General features: G+C 44.0%; 1 protein-coding gene across 1 annotated transcript in view; it reads right to left on the reverse strand.

Moving 5' to 3' along the window:
- Positions 1-18083, reverse strand: part of LOC140075443 (uncharacterized) — a 163721-nt gene that overhangs the window by 117900 nt on the left and 27738 nt on the right. The window contains exons 3-6 of the mRNA XM_072121366.1: positions 3754-3880; positions 2969-3051; positions 1523-1572; positions 828-989 (exon numbers count right to left, since the gene is read on the reverse strand). Of these exons, the coding sequence (XP_071977467.1) occupies positions 828-989; positions 1523-1572; positions 2969-3051; positions 3754-3880 (422 nt within the window). The remainder of the gene's footprint in view (positions 1-827; positions 990-1522; positions 1573-2968; positions 3052-3753; positions 3881-18083) is intronic.

The following is an 18083-nucleotide window of genomic DNA, read 5'->3' on the forward strand; positions in this document are numbered from 1 at the left end:
ACCATGTGTATGTTCTTAATAATATGTATAATAATTCATTATGTATCACTATACAGGCATGCCCCGGGTTACATACAAGATAAGTTCTGTAGGTTTGTTTTTAAGTTGAATTTGTATGTAAGTCGGAACTGTATATTGTATATTTGTAACCCCAGGCAAATTTTTTTTGGTCTCTGTGATTATTGGATTTTAAAAATGTTGGGATGTCATAAGAATCCTGATTAACAATAAATCTTAACTGCAGACTCCTTTAATAACTGTTATAGCTGTTTATTGTAGCTGGAGGCTTAAAGGGGTATTCTCATCTGGGCATTCACATTTAATTTAATTCATTTGCCACATGTGAACATTTTATTCAATTGGATGTTATTAAAAAAATGTTCCTGTGTTCAGATAATTTCTCAAAATTTAGCAATGTTGACCCTTAGAAACCAGATAGCTTCCTCGGATATGACCACCCCACACATGCAGTAACTACTGGACATTTCATATAGAAAAATCTTTTGTTTATTTGGGCAATCCCTCCAGCAGAGGTGGCCGTATCCAAGTACACCGTCTTGTTTCCAAAGGACCATGACTACATTTATGAGAAATTATGTTAACCCAGGTATTTTTTTTTTAATAACATCTAATGCCCAGATGAGAATACCCCTTTAAGTACAGTAAATTACCAATATCCAGAGGTCCGTTTGTAACTAGGGGTCATCTGTAAGTCGGATGTTCTTAAGTAAGGGAACGCCTGTACTAATACATTTAGTATTTGTGCCGTCCATGATGTTATTATGTGGATGTGTGGTCTGAACTATGTCAGTCATTGTTTAGGATACCTGAGAGAAGAGTGAGAAGATGGCTTGCACTACAAAGGTCGTCATCGTCTGGTTAGAAGTGAAGAAACTCTGGAAAGGAGACTTCTGTGCGGTGGGCAGCAAAGTGATGGTAGTACACAAAGCCCCCTTCGTGTCTCCAGAACTAAGCTGTTCCATTGCCATCTAAAAGAAAAGAAGTCAGTTAAGAGACACAGAATGATAATCACTCGATGTTCTGAGTATTAGTAAGTTGTTTAATGCAATATTATCAGTATTTCTTAACTATACAATCATGGTAAATTCTATATTCATACAGACTCCATGTTAAAACCAATCTATCCCTTAGAATTTCTCCATCCCCGAATCCCAGAATTATGGCTGCCCAATGATTATCCCAATGCCCAACAAATTTCCTGTGCCATACCACTTAATTCCCCTCTATGGGATTAGTACTGGATTAAAAATCTTCACAGATCCCTTTGTGTGTTGTGTATTTTTTACAGATCATATGGGTGGCATCTAAAAATTTCCTGTAACTATAAATATTTTCCAGTTATTTAGGAGAGGAGCTCACCTGTTCCAAAGTTACCCCATGTATCCTTAAACTTACTACAAAAATACATGTACACTCAGCCTATAATATTGTGTACTACAAATGCTGATAGAGATTATGCAAATACCTTGAGATTAAAGTTTCTAAGTTCTAGAAAACCTACCTTGATGTTATTTAAGACATTATTCCAATTTTGTCCTGCTGTATTGTCCCCTAGGTGACAAAAATATGCAAGTGATAAGAGATGAGATTCTTATTAATTTCTTATGAGATATACTGTATTCTATATACAGCAATATGTAAGGTAAAACCTTGGCTAATATCTGGCATATAAAGATATAACTTGTAATGCATGGTGGAACCCTAAACCTATTGTTGCTAGCTGTAAACTATCATAGTGTAGGCTAGCTACTGCTAGGAGACTGTGTGGTGTACATCCATCTGCTCAACTTTAATCTCATGTACAATTAAAACTTTTGTATAACCAACCTTAGTTCCTTGAGGTGAATACGATAAAGGGATTATGTGTATCAAGTTGTTTTCTAAAAATCACACCCTCTCATAAATATTAATGGGAGATAATATTCATGGCATCATCATTCCTTTCTATCACAATATTGGCATACCATCACCAAAATAGTGCTTGGCCAATAAGAGGTTCCTCAACAAATAATGGGACCTAAGTCTTAAGTTCCTCTTCATCCTCATAGCCACGAATTTGTAAGCAAAAGCATTCCATGCAAATTCCCCTTCACTGCTGCATAAGGGGTTAAGAGGACTAGATATGACTTTTGCCCTACACTTAATCCAAATACAGGCAGCCCTTGACTTAAAGGAAATCTACCACTTGTTTTTATGCATTGTAAACCAAACATACCATGAGGATGTTATAGCTACACTGATGCAGAAGCATATCTTGTTTAATCCCTGAATTGAGTGGTTTTGCTGAAAAAACAATTATAACATTATAATAATGAGTCTATGTCGCTCCTGTGGCTACTCCGGGCACTTCTCCTCTTACCCTAATTATGTACTGCTTCAAAGAATGCTGTATTCACTGTGTTGTCCTTCATAGGCAGAAGTAATCAATTGCAGTACCGTCCCCAGCTGCTGTGTATGAGTCATCCAGCTCAGGTTCATTAGTCCTATCTGGACAGTTCAGGGAGCTCTGTGTGTAATGTGCTTATGTAGGCCAAGGTCCTGAATTTTATAATTGTTTTTTAACAAAACCACTCAGATTATTGATTAAACAAGATATGTTTAATTTTTTTTCTACTATGTCCCTGATTACGATTTGTCCCATTGTTACTTATGACTTATTATTATTATTACTTATTTATTAAGATAGACTCCTTTGCTTTCGTTTGGTGTGTTGCTCTTGTTATTGGATGTCTATTTGTTAAATTGTTGTGTGGACACAAAAAATGTTTTTGCCTGGAGCTACATTTATAAAATATACCTGTTCCAACTTACATACAAATTCAACTTAAGTAAACACCTAAAGAACCTATCTTATATATAACCTGTGGACTTCCTGTACATCTCAAATAATGGATATTAGTTATCATATGATCTCATGTAAAGCCTTATTATTGTGGGAAATACATACACAATGTGGACAACTGATAAATCAGAGAGGTCGTCTGCGATGTGGCACCTCCACCGCCAGAATCAACAGATCGCTTTTGTAACCTGAGAATGGAGAAATAGAATGATGCAAGATACACAAGTGTTCAAGAGTTATTAGAGATTTCTACATTGATGACATGATAAGAGATGACAATTGGTTTCATGACAACTCAGGAACTTGTTAGCTACGTGTAAGATGCTTTATGCTAGAATGGTCCTTTCATTGTTCTCGTCTGGTTCTCTGGGCAGTGTAAAGTGGCCTTCACCCACAGCCAAAGTCTTTGAGACCAAAGTTATGTCCATTTCATCCCTTTTAAGGACTCTAATTTGTTGCATCCTCTAATAGGCTTTGCTCCGTCTATTCTGATGAAGCTGCAATATTTTCTCCACCATTATTCCGGATTTTTGTTTGTTTTGGTATTTCATTTCCTAATTTTACTTCTACTGCCAGGAAGACAGTTCCAGATTGTCTGCTTCAGCCTATTCCTAACCTGACTTGTCTATTGGGAGCAGAGAATTATGACACTGATTTCTAAGGAACAGAGGGGGGAGCTAGAAGGAATTATACTGCGTTGGAATCAGCACAGCTCATTACCTATTGGTGAGAAGCTTTAACTAAAGAGGCTGTAGAAGAAAGCCTGATCCCATAGATGTATTTGTATATTACATGTATACATGAAAATAATATATGAAAAATACATGAAGACTTTGTGCGACCATTTATGTGATTCATCTGTACAAATTGTCATTTTTTTTTTCTCCTACCTGGTGCTTGAAGTTGTTGTGCTTGTAACATATGATACGTTTTTACATTTAATATCTGTTTCACAGAGGAAGTTCTGTAGAAAAGGGACCATCCCAGTACTTTGGAGACTTCTGGGTGCCAGGTAACCTGTAGAGAAGCAACAACAAATAGATGTCAAACAAATAGATGTCAAATTCTTTTTCCATTGTACTGCATCATATAGGAAACAAAATAACCTTAAGTTTAAAAAACTGCATCAAATACCCCAGGGTAATCTTTAACGTAAATCTTCCATCAAAATCCAGCATGATAAACCAGGGACACTTACTCAAAAGAAAAGATCCAGGCACTGTGACTGTAGTAATCTTCTTATATTTGTTATCCATGGCCTCCTTCCTTCTAAAATCCACTTTTAAAAATATGGGGGTGTTACCAGGGACCCCCTGTGTTGTAAATTAACAGGCTGTTACACTGAAGTCCCCTTGCCCTGCTCTTACACAACTTCTCCCTCCCTCTGCCTCCATTAATCTCCTTGCGCAGAGGAAGTTGCAGTATAGCGTGGGAGGTGGATTTCTCCATGTACACCTCCCAGAGCCCTTTAAGCTCATTAGTATCATTTTGATACTAGTTGATTTTTGAAGTAAGGATGCCATTGATAACAAATATCACAAGAATAACGTAGTTGTTCCAGAATCTATGAGTGAGTGCTGGATTTAGATGGTAGATTTCCTTAAATTGCTCCAGAAACATCAGTTGTGTATAGGGATTTTCAGGAATAACATTTCCTCCTTTCACCTTCTTTATACACTCACAAAAATTGCATGGGTCAAGATGACAACCATTCGGCCCCTGTGATAGGATTATATCATAGCAAATAAAGAGATATTTGATTTTCTGGCATTATTTTTGAGCAGTCCTCTAACTAATTATAAATGTATTAAAAGAACATAAAGAATATTAAATTAATAATAACACAAATTATGAATCTATACAATACGATACAACTTTATTGATTTCCAGAGCGTAAATTGATTTGTAAACAAAAATAAGAAAAAAATGACAATAAATAAGAAAAACTGAAAAACAAAACAATATAAAAGGAGACATTTCAGGGAGGGAGGGGGATGTCTAGTAAATTTAGCAAGTTTGGTTTTGTCCCTTCCATTTATGCTGCCCCCCCACAGCACACAACTACATAGAAAATGACGCTGGCAATGGTTGTCTGTACACTGTGTCACTATTGGTCGCATCCAGTTTCTTTTATGATAGTGAATATCACTTTCAATTACTTTGTGCCTTTTTTTCCTGTGAGATACCTGCTATTAATAACCTCACTGCTTTAGATAAGCTCAGGCCTTGCTGTTGACATGTAATTATCTATGCAAAAATTTTTTTGTACTGCCTGTTTGTTTAGTCTTATTTGTAGCATCAGGAATACATTACCTGCCGTAGTTATGTAATGCTTCCTAAAATGACTTGCGGAGCTGCATTCTGAAGGTTAATAACTATCCTGCCTATTGACAGTGATATACGTGGGACTACACGCCCGCTTATACAAAGAGCTATACAATAACATTGCCTTTCCCTAAGAACTGACAATCTGCGGTTTTGTGACAACTAAATTACCAAGGGTATTTTGGAAAGGCTTATTGATTATTTATTTTGTAAATCAGGGTGGAATAGCACTTACTGTTTATGGAATATGATTATGCTCTATTGTTTCATTTGCTTTTGTTATTAAATTCCAGATTTACATCTCACAATCCTCTTGCCTGTCGCCCTTGGACTTTAACCACCAAGTAGGTCACAACATAAATCATGTATGACATCGAAATGTTTGCAAAATAAGTCTCTATAACTACTGTAATAGGTGGTACTTAGATTTGTCATTCAGGATCAGACACTGTGATACATTTGGCATATATTTGGCATATATTTAGAATCTAATCTTGGTCTAAATCTAAGTCAGTACTCATAAACCTCAATGCATCTATAAGCAGGTACTGTCCTGCATTTGATAAGTAGTCTTGTACATCTTTCATAAGAGTTGTCACCTATGATGATTTTTCTTTTATTGGTAAAATGCTTAAAATGTATTTTTGTGAATGTAAAATTAAGGTTTTAGATGTAATTCTAAGGCAGGGGTCTGAAACCTATAGCTCGCAAGACAGACGTGGCTCTTTTGATGCTTGCATCTGGCTCGCGGGCACCCTCCACCTGTACACTGGAGAGCACGTGAGCTAGTCTACCTGCTCTTTACCCCCCGTTCTATGTCCTGGGAGTTGGGAAGCTGCTGGACTTCCTTGTTCCGGTGATGCAATCTAATTGTGTGCGCCTGTGCGGGGTCCTTGCCTTACAGGCCTACCTGTGTTGCGTCTGACCCTACACCTGCATGTGCAACGACATAATTGTGGTGCTGCGCGGGAAGGGAGTAAAGGTGTTGGCAGCACCGGAGAAGACGAGTATAAACTTTTTAATTTTTTTAAATCTGCACAGTGGGGGCTCTTATACTACAGGTGGCATGACTGCTGGCTACTGAGGGGCATGTCTACAGGGGGGCACGCTACTGGCTACTGGGGGCATAAATAGTGGGGGCATGGCTTATGGCTACTAGGGGCATGACTGTTGGTGCTGAGGGCACTCAGTAGGGAGGGCACTGTGAGTAATGGCTACTGGGGGGCTATTGGGGACATCTGCATGAAGTCTTAACGCCTGCAAAAAGCTAAACCTCATCACTTATTAACCAGACTATAAAGCCATAACTATAAAGCAAAACCATACAGCACCAGAAGTCACATTAATGGCAATAAGTATTCATCATCGGTTAGCAACATCATAACAATGATATTAAAAAGAGTTTAGAGACTTATTGCGTTTTAAAAGTGTTGGTCTTATTGTATTGCTCTCATGGATTTACATTTTAAAATATTTGCCATTCATTGCTCTCTCAGTAAAAAGATTCCCGACCCCTGTTCTACAGAATAGTTTGGTACCAATGCATATGAATGGATCAGCGCCTGCGGGAAGGGAGAAGGTCCATAGAACATGATGCTCAGGTCCATACAAGCATTGATACAAAAGATATTTATTTAGGAACTTACGCATTTCAGAGCTGAACTACCCTGTTACTAGAGATGAGCGAACATGCTCGTCCGAGCTTGATGCTCGGTCGAGCATTAGGGTACTCGAAACTGCTCGTTACTCGGACGAATACTTCGCCCGCTCGAGAAAATGGCAGCTCCCGCCGTTTTGCTTTTTGGCGGCCAGAAACAGAGCCAATCACAAGCCAGGAGACTCTGCACTCCACCCAGCATGACGTGGTACCCTTACACGTCGATAGCAGTGGTTGGCTGGCCAGATCAGGTGACCCTGGGATAGACTAGCCGCTGGCCGCGCTGCTCGGATCATTCTGTCTCTGGATGCCGCTAGGGAGAGAGCTGCTGCTGCTCAGGGAAAGCGTTAGGGTGTTCTATTAGCTTACTGTTAGGCAGGAGTGATTCTCAAAGAACCCAACAGCCCTTCTTAGGGCTACAATAACGTTCTACTTTTTTTATTTTAATTTGCATCTTTTACCATTTTGTGAGGAATTAGCAGGGGGACTTGCTACCGTTGTGTTTAGCTCTTAGTGGCACACATATCCATAGCAAAGACCGAAGTGGGAAAATTCAGTAGGGGTTGGATTTCTATTAGGCAATAACTCAGTGTCATCTCATCTGGCATAGTACTGTGCTTCCTTTGATACTTGGCTAGAAAATAGCCATAGGAGAATACAAACAGCTTCTTGAAGCCTACAGTAGCGTTCTATATATTTGATTTCTGGTTGATCTGCTGGTGACTGTAGTTTCTGCAGTGCATGTACTTGCCAATTCTGAGCAATTTGTAGTGGGACTTGCGACCGCTGTGTTCTGCGCTTAGTGGCGCACATATCCATAGCAAAGGCTGAAGTGGCAAAATTCAGTAGGGGTTGGATTTCTATTAGGCAATAACTCAGTGTCATCTCATCTGGCATAGTACTGTGCTTCCTTTGATACTTGGCTAGAAAATAGCCATAGGAGAATACAAACAGCTTCTTGAAGCCTACAGTAGCGTTCTATATATTTGATATCTGGTTGATCTGCTGGTGACTGTAGTTTCTGCAGTGCATGTACTTGCCAATTCTGAGCAATTTGTAGTGAGACTTGCGACCGCTGTGTTCTGCGCTTAGTGGCGCACATATCCATAGCAAAGGCTGAAGTGGCAAAATTCAGTAGGGGTTGGATTTCTATTAGGCAATAACTCAGTGTCATCTCATCTGGCATAGTACTGTGCTTCCTTTGATACTTGGCTAGAAAATAGCCATAGGAGAATACAAACAGCTTCTTGAAGCCTACAGTAGCGTTCTATATATTTGATTTCTGGTTGATCTGCTGGTGACTGTAGTTTCTGCAGTGCATGTACTTGCCAATTCTGAGCAATTTGTAGTGGGACTTGCGACCGCTGTGTTCTGCGCTTAGTGGCGCACATATCCATAGCAAAGGCTGAAGTGGCAAAATTCAGTAGGGGTTGGATTTCTATTAGGCAATAACTCAGTGTCATCTCATCTGGCATAGTACTGTGCTTCCTTTGATACTTGGCTAGAAAATAGCCATAGGAGAATACAAACAGCTTCTTGAAGCCTACAGTAGCGTTCTATATATTTGATTTCTGGTTGATCTGCTGGTGACTGTAGTTTCTGCAGTGCATGTACTTGCCAATTCTGAGCAATTTGTAGTGGGACTTGCGACCGCTGTGTTCTGCGCTTAGTGGCGCACATATCCATAGCAAAGGCTGAAGTGGCAAAATTCAGTAGGGGTTGGATTTCTATTAGGCAATAACTCAGTGTCATCTCATCTGGCATAGTACTGTGCTTCCTTTGATACTTGGCTAGAAAATAGCCATAGGAGAATACAAACAGCTTCTTGAAGCCTACAGTAGCGTTCTATATATTTGATTTCTGGTTGATCTGCTGGTGACTGTAGTTTCTGCAGTGCATGTACTTGCCAATTCTGAGCAATTTGTAGTGAGACTTGCGACCGCTGTGTTCTGCGCTTAGTGGCGCACATATCCATAGCAAAGGCTGAAGTGGCAAAATTCAGTAGGGGTTGGATTTCTATTAGGCAATAACTCAGTGTCATCTCATCTGGCATAGTACTGTGCTTCCTTTGATACTTGGCTAGAAAATAGCCATAGGAGAATACAAACAGCTTCTTGAAGCCTACAGTAGCGTTCTATATATTTGATTTCTGGTTGATCTGCTGGTGACTGTAGTTTCTGCAGTGCATGTACTTGCCAATTCTGAGCAATTTGTAGTGGGACTTGCGACCGCTGTGTTCTGCGCTTAGTGGCGCACATATCCATAGCAAAGGCTGAAGTGGCAAAATTCAGTAGGGGTTGGATTTCTATTAGGCAATAACTCAGTGTCATCTCATCTGGCATAGTACTGTGCTTCCTTTGATACTTGGCTAGAAAATAGCCATAGGAGAATACAAACAGCTTCTTGAAGCCTACAGTAGCGTTCTATATATTTGATTTCTGGTTGATCTGCTGGTGACTGTAGTTTCTGCAGTGCATGTACTTGCCAATTCTGAGCAATTTGTAGTGAGACTTGCGACCGCTGTGTTCTGCGCTTAGTGGCGCACATATCCATAGCAAAGGCTGAAGTGGCAAAATTCAGTAGGGGTTGGATTTCTATTAGGCAATAACTCAGTGTCATCTCATCTGGCATAGTACTGTGCTTCCTTTGATACTTGGCTAGAAAATAGCCATAGGAGAATACAAACAGCTTCTTGAAGCCTACAGTAGCGTTCTATATATTTGATTTCTGGTTGATCTGCTGGTGACTGTAGTTTCTGCAGTGCATGTACTTGCCAATTCTGAGCAATTTGTAGTGGGACTTGCGACCGCTGTGTTCTGCGCTTAGTGGCGCACATATCCATAGCAAAGGCTGAAGTGGCAAAATTCAGTAGGGGTTGGATTTCTATTAGGCAATAACTCAGTGTCATCTCATCTGGCATAGTACTGTGCTTCCTTTGATACTTGGCTAGAAAATAGCCATAGGAGAATACAAACAGCTTCTTGAAGCCTACAGTAGCGTTCTATATATTTGATTTCTGGTTGATCTGCTGGTGACTGTAGTTTCTGCAGTGCATGTACTTGCCAATTCTGAGCAATTTGTAGTGGGACTTGCGACCGCTGTGTTCTGCGCTTAGTGGCGCACATATCCATAGCAAAGGCTGAAGTGGCAAAATTCAGTAGGGGTTGGATTTCTATTAGGCAAGAACTCAGTGTCATCTCATCTGGCATAGTACTGTGCTTCCTTTGATACTTGGCTAGAAAATAGCCATAGCAATAGGATAGCATTGTTTGGTTTTAAAAACTCAAAAAAAAACAAAAAACACAAAAAAAAAAAAAAAAACACAAAAAAAAACAAAAAAAAGTAAAAAAAAAAATAAAGTTATAACTCTCATTTTAAAAATGTTTAACCCGAGGGCTAGGGGTAGAGGACGAGGGCGGGGACGTGGGCGTCCAACTACTGCAGGGGTCAGAGGCCGTGGTCCTGGGCGGGGTGAGACACCACCTGCTGATGAGGGAGCAGGGGAACGCCGCAGAGCTACACTCCCTAGGTTCATGTCTGAAGTTACTGGGACTCGTGGTAGAGCACTGTTGAGGCCAGAACAGTGCGAACAGGTGATGTCGTGGATTGCTGACAATGCTTCGAGCAATTTGTCCACCACCAGTCAGTCTTCCACGCAGTCCACCCATGTCACCGAAATCGCCACTCCTCCAGCTCCTGCACCTCAGCCTCCTCCCCCCCAGTCTGCCCCCTCCCAGGAAAATTTGGCATTTGAACCGGCATACTCTGAGGAACTGTTTTCTGGACCCTTCCCACAGTCACAAACCACTTGTCCGGTTGCTGCTGAGCAATTTTCCGATGCCCAGGTTTTCCACCAGTCACAGTCTGTGGGTGATGATGACCTTCTTGACGTAGTGGAAGTGTGTAAAGAGGTGTCCGACGATGAGGAGACACGGTTGTCAGACAGTGGGGAAGTTGTTGTCAGGGCAGGAAGTCCGAGGGGGGAGCAGACTGAGGGATCGGAGGATGATGAGGTGACAGACCCAAGCTGGGTTGAGAGGCCGGGTGAACACAGTGCTTCTGAGACGGAGGAGAGTCCTCGACCTGAACAGGTTGGAAGAGGCAGTGGTGGGGCCAGACGGAGAGGCAGGGCCAGAGCTGGTGCATCAGCGCCACTGTCAACTAGTGAAGCTCCCGTGGTGAGGGCTCTTGCGGCGAGGGCTAGATCTTCAGAAGTGTGGAGGTTCTTTAAGGAAACACCGGATGACCGACGGACTGTGGTGTGCAACATTTGCCAAACCAGGCTCAGCAGGGGTTCCACCACTACTAGCTTAACTACCACCAGTATGCGCAGGCATATGAATGCTAAGCACCCCACTCAGTGGCAACAAGCCCGTTCACCTCCGGCCGTGCACACCACTGCTCCTTCCCCTGTGTCAGCTGCTAGTCAGCCCCCTGCCCAGGACCCTGCCACAAAAACCCCATCGTCGCCTCCACGATCCTCCACAGCATCCACCAGCGTTCAGCTCTCCATACCCCAGACGCTGGAGCGGAAACGCAAATATAGTGCAACCCACCCGCACGCCCAAGCCCTTAATGTGCACATCTCCAGATTGCTTAGCCTGGAGATGCTGCCCTATAGGCTAGTAGAGACCGAGGCCTTTCGCAACCTCATGGCGGCGGCCGCCCCTCGGTATTCGGTCCCCAGCCGCCACTACTTTTCCCGATGTGCCGTCCCAGCCCTGCACCAGCACGTGTCAGACAACATCATCCGTGCCCTGACCAACGCCGTTTCTGACAAGGTCCACCTGACCACGGACACGTGGACGAGTGCTGCCGGGCAGGGCCACTATATATCGCTGACGGCACATTGGGTTAACTTGGTGGAGGCTGGGACCGAGTCTGACCCTGGGGCTGCTCATATACTGCCGACGCCGAGGATTGCGGGGCCTACCTCGGTCCAGGTGTTTCAGGCCTACTATGCCTCCTCCTCCTCCCACCCCTCCTCCACCTCCTCCTCCGAACTACCATCCGTGGGCACGGCGCCATCAGTCGGTAGCTCTAGGCACAGCAGCAGTGCCGTCGCTAAGCGACAGCAGGCGGTGCTCAAACTGCTGAGCCTAGGCGACAAAAGGCACACCGCCCAAGAGCTATTACAGGGCATCACGGCGCAGACTGATCTGTGGCTGGCACCGCTGAACCTCAAGCCGGGAATGGTTGTGTGTGACAACGGCCGTAACCTGGTGGCGGCTCTGCAACTCGGCAGACTGACACATGTGCCATGCCTGGCCCATGTGTTAAATCTGATAGTGCAGCGTTTCCTCAAGACATACCCCAATCTGTCTGATTTGCTCACGAAGGTGCGCCGCATCTGTGCGCATTTCAGGAAGTCCAGCCCAGATGCTGCCACTCTCAGGGCAGCGCAGCGCCGCCTCCAACTGCCCGCTCACCGACTGTTGTGCGACGTGCCCACGAGGTGGAATTCAACACTGACCATGTTATCCAGAGTTTACCAGCAGCGCAGAGCGATTGTAGACTGCCAGATGTCAACTTCCACCAGAACTGGTAGTCAGGTCAGTCAGCTTCCTCAAGTCTACAATGAGGAGTGGACGTGGATGTCTGATATCTGTCAGGTGCTGAGTAACTTTGAGGAGTCAACACAGATGGTCAGTGGCGATGCCGCCATCATCAGCCTCACCATCCCGCTGCTTGGCCTGTTGAAAAACTCTCTGGTCAGCATGAAGTCGGAAGCTTTGCGCTCGTCACAAGAGACGGGGGAAGAATATTCCCTTGTTGATAGCCAAAGCACCCTGAGGTCTGTTTCTCAGCGCATATCGGAGGAGGTGGAGGTGGAGGAGGATGAGGAGGAAGAGGAGGAGAATGTTGGCGAGACACAAGAGGGGACCATTGTTGAGTCCTTCACTGTTCAGCGTGTATGGGCAGAAGAAGAGGAGTTGGAGGAGTTGGAGGAGGAGGAAATGGACAGTCAGGCCAGTGAGGGGAGTGAATTCTTACGCGTTGGTACTCTGGCGCATATGGCAGATTTCATGCTAGGCTGCCTATCCCGTGACCCTCGCGTTCAAAGAATTTATTCCAGCACCGATTACTGGGTGTTCACTCTCCTGGACCCACGGTACAAGCAAAATCTTCCCACTCTCATCCCTGGAGAGGAAAGGAGTGTGAGAATGCATGAATACCAGCAGGCCCTGGTGCACAAGCTGAAACAGTATTTCCCTTCTGACAGCGCTAGCGGCAGAGTGCGTAGTTCTGCGGGACAAGTAGCGAGGGAGAGTAGGCGAGCAGGCAGCTTGTCCAGCACTGGCAAGGGTACGCTTTACAAGGCTTTTGCCAGCTTTATGTCACCCCAGCAAGACACTGTCACCTGTCCCCAGTCTCGGCAGAGTAGGGCTGATCTTTACAGAAAGATGGTGAGGGAGTACGTAGCTGACCATACCATCGTCCTAAATGATCACACAGCTCCCTACAACTACTGGGTTTCAAAGCTGGACATGTGGCACGAACTGGCGCTGTACGCCTTGGAGGTTCTTGCCTGCCCTGCCGCTAGCGTCTTGTCCGAGCGGGTTTTCAGTGCAGCTGGTGGCATCATCACCGATAAGCGTACACGCCTGTCGACTGACAGCGCTGACAGGCTGACGCTTATTAAAATGAATAAAGGCTGGATTTCTCAGAATTTCCAATCTCCACCAGGTGAAGGAAGCTCAACCTGAATAATTGATCCACTCCTCCTCCTCCTCCTCATTTTCCTCCTTCTCCTCCTCTTTGTACAGTAAAGCAGAGGAAACTGGCTATTTTTTGACAGGGCCCACTGGCTCTTGCTATAGTACTTCATGCATTTAATTTTTCTGGAGGGCCACCTACCCGGTCCTCTGTTTGAAACAATTTTTGTGAGTGCCACATACAGGCACTCAATCTATTCCATTTTACTGCAGGGCCACCTACCTGCTCCTCTGGTTTGAACAATTTTTGGGACTGCCACATACAGGCACTCAATCTATTCCATTTTACTGGAGGGCCACCTACCTGCTCCTCTGGTTTGAAACATTTTTGGGACTGCCACATACAGGCACTCAATCTATTCCATTTTACTGCAGGGCCACCTACCTGCTCCTCTGGTTTGAACAATTTTTGGGACTGCCACATACAGGCACTCAATCTATTCCATTTTACTGGAGGGCCACCTACCTGCTCCTCTGGTTTGAACAATTTTTGGGACTGCCACATACAGGCACTCAATCTATTCCATTTTACTGGAGGGCCACCTACCTGCTCCTCTGGTTTGAAACATTTTTGGGACTGCCACATACAGGCACTCAATCTATTCCATTTTACTGCAGGGCCACCTACCTGCTCCTCTGGTTTGAACAATTTTTGGGACTGCCACATACAGGCACTCAATCTATTCCATTTTACTGCAGGGCCACCTACCTGCTCCTCTGGTTTGAACAATTTTTGGGACTGCCACATACAGGCACTCAATCTATTCCATTTTACTGCAGGGCCACCTACCTGCTCCTCTGGTTTGAAACATTTTTGGGACTGCCACATACAGGCACTCAATCTATTCCATTTTACTGCAGGGCCACCTACCTGCTCCTCTGGTTTGAACAATTTTTGGGACTGCCACATACAGGCACTCAATCTATTCCATTTTACTGCAGGGCCACCTACCTGCTCCTCTGGTTTGAACAATTTTTGGGACTGCCACATACAGGCACTCAATCTATTCCATTTTACTGCAGGGCCACCTACCTGCTCCTCTGGTTTGAAACATTTTTGGGACTGCCACATACAGGCACTCAATCTATTCCATTTTACTGCAGGGCCACCTACCTGCTCCTCTGGTTTGAAACATTTTTGGGACTGCCACATACAGGCACTCAATCTATTCCATTTTACTGCAGGGCCACCTACCTGCTCCTCTGGTTTGAACAATTTTTGGGACTGCCACATACAGGCACTCAATCTATTCCATTTTACTGCAGGGCCACCTACCTGCTCCTCTGGTTTGAACAATTTTTGGGACTGCCACATACAGGCACTCAATCTATTCCATTTTACTGCAGGGCCACCTACCTGCTCCTCTGGTTTGAAACATTTTTGGGACTGCCACATACAGGCACTCAATCTATTCCATTTTACTGCAGGGCCACCTACCTGCTCCTCTGGTTTGAAACATTTTTGGGACTGCCACATACAGGCACTCAATCTATCCCATTTTACTGGAGGGCCACCTACCTGCTCCTCTGGTTTGAAAAATGTTTGGGACTGCCACATACAGGCACTATCCAAATTAAATTGTCTCCATAGCAGCCTCCACACGTTGTCTCCATTGCTACCTCCAAAAGTCGTCCATATAGCTGCCTCCATACATCGTCCCTTTATCAAACGAGGTGTGTCAGGCAGAAATTTGGGTTGTTTTCATGGATTCCACATCAAAGTTGTTAACTTTGTCGCCACCCTGCTGTGTTATCCACAAAATATACTGGCAAACTTTTACCATTTACGGATATTATTTCAGCGCTTCTTGCGCAGATGTTTACATTCCCCTCACCCGGCATATCCTAAACTTATAAGAACGCTACTACACTTGATCTTATACAAAAGGTTCTTAGAAGTGCTGTTTGGGGAGTAGCCTAGAGACAGGGGCTTGGATTGGCGAAAGCTCGCCTGGCAGCGGAACGCCAGCTCCATGCGCATCATGCGCTTCTTGCGCATCTGTTTACATTCCCCTCACCCGCCATATCCCAAACTTATGAGAACGCTACTACACTTAACTTGGTGCAGGCTGGGACCGAGTCTGACCCTGGGGCTGGTCATATACTGCCGACGCAGAGAATTGCGGGGCCTACCTCGGTCCAGGTCTCAAAGGCCTACTATACCTCCTCCCACCCCTCCTCCACCTCCTCCTCCTCCGAATTACCATCCGTGGGCATGGCGCCATCAGTCGGTAGCTCTAGGCACAGCAGCAGTGCCGTCGCTAAGCGACAGCAGGCGGTGCTGAAACTGCTGAGCCTAGGCGATAAAAGGCACACCGCCCAAGAGCTATTACAGGGCATTCCACATCAAAGTTGTTAACTTTGTCGCCACCCTGCTGTGTAATCCCCAAAATATACTTGCAAACTTTTACCATTTAGGGATATTATTTCAGCGCTTCTTGCGCATCTGTTTACATTCCCCTCACCCGGCATATCCTAAACTTATAAGAACGCTACTACACTTGATCTTATACAAAAGGTTCTTAGAAGTGCTGTTTGGGGAGTAGCCTAGAGACACGGGCTTGGATTGGCGAAAGCTCGCCTGGCAGCGGAGCGCCAGCTCCATGCCAAGATCCAACTAACATAGTTTTAACTGCAGCACCTTTAATCTACTACTAGTTCACTGCCTCCATACATGGTCCCCTTATCAAACGAGCTGTGTCAGGCAGAATTTTGGGTTGTTTTCATGGCTTCCATGTTAACTTTGTCGCCACCCTGCTGTGTAATCCACAAAATATACTGGCAAACTTTTATCATGTACCGATATTATTTGAGCGCTTCTTGCTCACCTCCTTTGGTTCCTCTCTGCTACCCATTGGTTTGAAGCCTGAGTCCATTTAGGGTATGTTGCCATGCCTGCCGCTGCTGCCGCTGCCTCTGCATGCCGTCCCCTATAGTGTCAGGGTCAATTATTGGATGTTTTAGATGCTATCTAGCTTCATTCTGTCACTCTGTCATGGCCATGCTGTTGCCCATAATTTTGGCATAATGGTGCGATTATGCAGCCTCAGAGGCATCCATGCATGCTGCCCCTGCTGTTTCCTGTCCATTTCCGTGGTGTTTCCATCCTTTTCTGAGGTTCCCAGGTGTTTGGCCAAGCTTCCCTGTGCAGAGCCTTGGTCCCCTTGAAAAATGCTCGAGTCTCCCATTGACTTCAATGGGGTTCGTTATTCGAGACGAGCACTCGAGCATCGGGAAAAGTTCGTCTCGAATAACGAGTACCCGAGCATTTTAGTGTTCGCTCATCTCTACCTGTTACCCAACTACAGAGTTGCCCAATCTGATGAAGGAGGTATTTCACCTTTGAAACATGTAATCTCCTTATATCAATGCAGGTGTGGACCTGTGCACCACCTTCATTCACTCCAACACCAATAAAGCCTTACCTCAAAAGCACCCACAATAAACCTTCACCTTTTACCCTAAAAATCTACCTTACAGGGGCACTGTCTCACTTTTATAGTTCCCTCTATTAAATTCTTAGGAATAGGCATACTGATGTAGCAAAAGATATTCAATGGGGCAGATTTATCAAGCTGTCTGAAAGTCAGAATATTTCTATTTGCCCATGGCAACCAATCACAGCTCAGCTTTCATTTTACTAGTGCTCATGAATATTTTAAAGGGGAGCTGTGATTGGTTGCCATGGGCAACTAGAAATATTCTGACTTTCAGACACTTGATAAATCTGGCCCAATGTGTTACACGCATGCAGTTGTGTGCACGTCAAATGACAATTCAATGTTATCTGTGTGTTTGGTCGTCATGTGTCAGATATAAATTGCTATGCAAAGTATTTCTAGGTTTTTTAATAGCATTAACCAGCACAAAATGGTACAGTCATGCAGGCAGCACCTGAAATACTAGTCAATCATTCTTGTTTTTTCTTTGATATATTTGCTCTTCATACGCACACATACTTTCACCTCAATATTACTGTTTCTATAGGAGAGCAGGAACAGTAGCCATGATACCAAACATGTGCATATTTGCTTTCCATGAGACTTATTCAAGCCCATACAGATCACAAAAGGTACTAGTGTGTACATATAGTAGCAGGATCACTAAAAATAGATGAAAGACAGACCAGTACTAGAACAAAGTGTGAAAAATATTCATAAAATTTTAATATTATCAGAAAGTAACATGAATTTTCCAATGTTTACGGTTAGGTTTAGTACTGATAAACCTCTACCTTAAAGTGATTGTTAGGGGAGATTTATCAGAAGTCAAACTGTTCTACTTGCCCAACCAATCAGAACAGTTTTACTTCAGAAACTTATGATAAATTTCCCCCAAATGTCTTGAATATGACCTATTAAATATCTTGCATAGCTCAGGTTAAAATGATAGATTCAGGAAGCCTGCGGCAAACACTAGAGGGAGCAATGCAGTTGATTGGCACACCCCCAAACACCACATCTCTCTCAGAGTAGACCACTTACAGTCAGCTTGTCAGTCCTATCTGGCATTTACCAGTCAC

The sequence above is a fragment of the Engystomops pustulosus genome, chromosome 8, assembly GCF_040894005.1.
Source record: "Engystomops pustulosus chromosome 8, aEngPut4.maternal, whole genome shotgun sequence".
NCBI classification, from domain to species: Eukaryota; Metazoa; Chordata; class Amphibia; order Anura; family Leptodactylidae; genus Engystomops; species Engystomops pustulosus.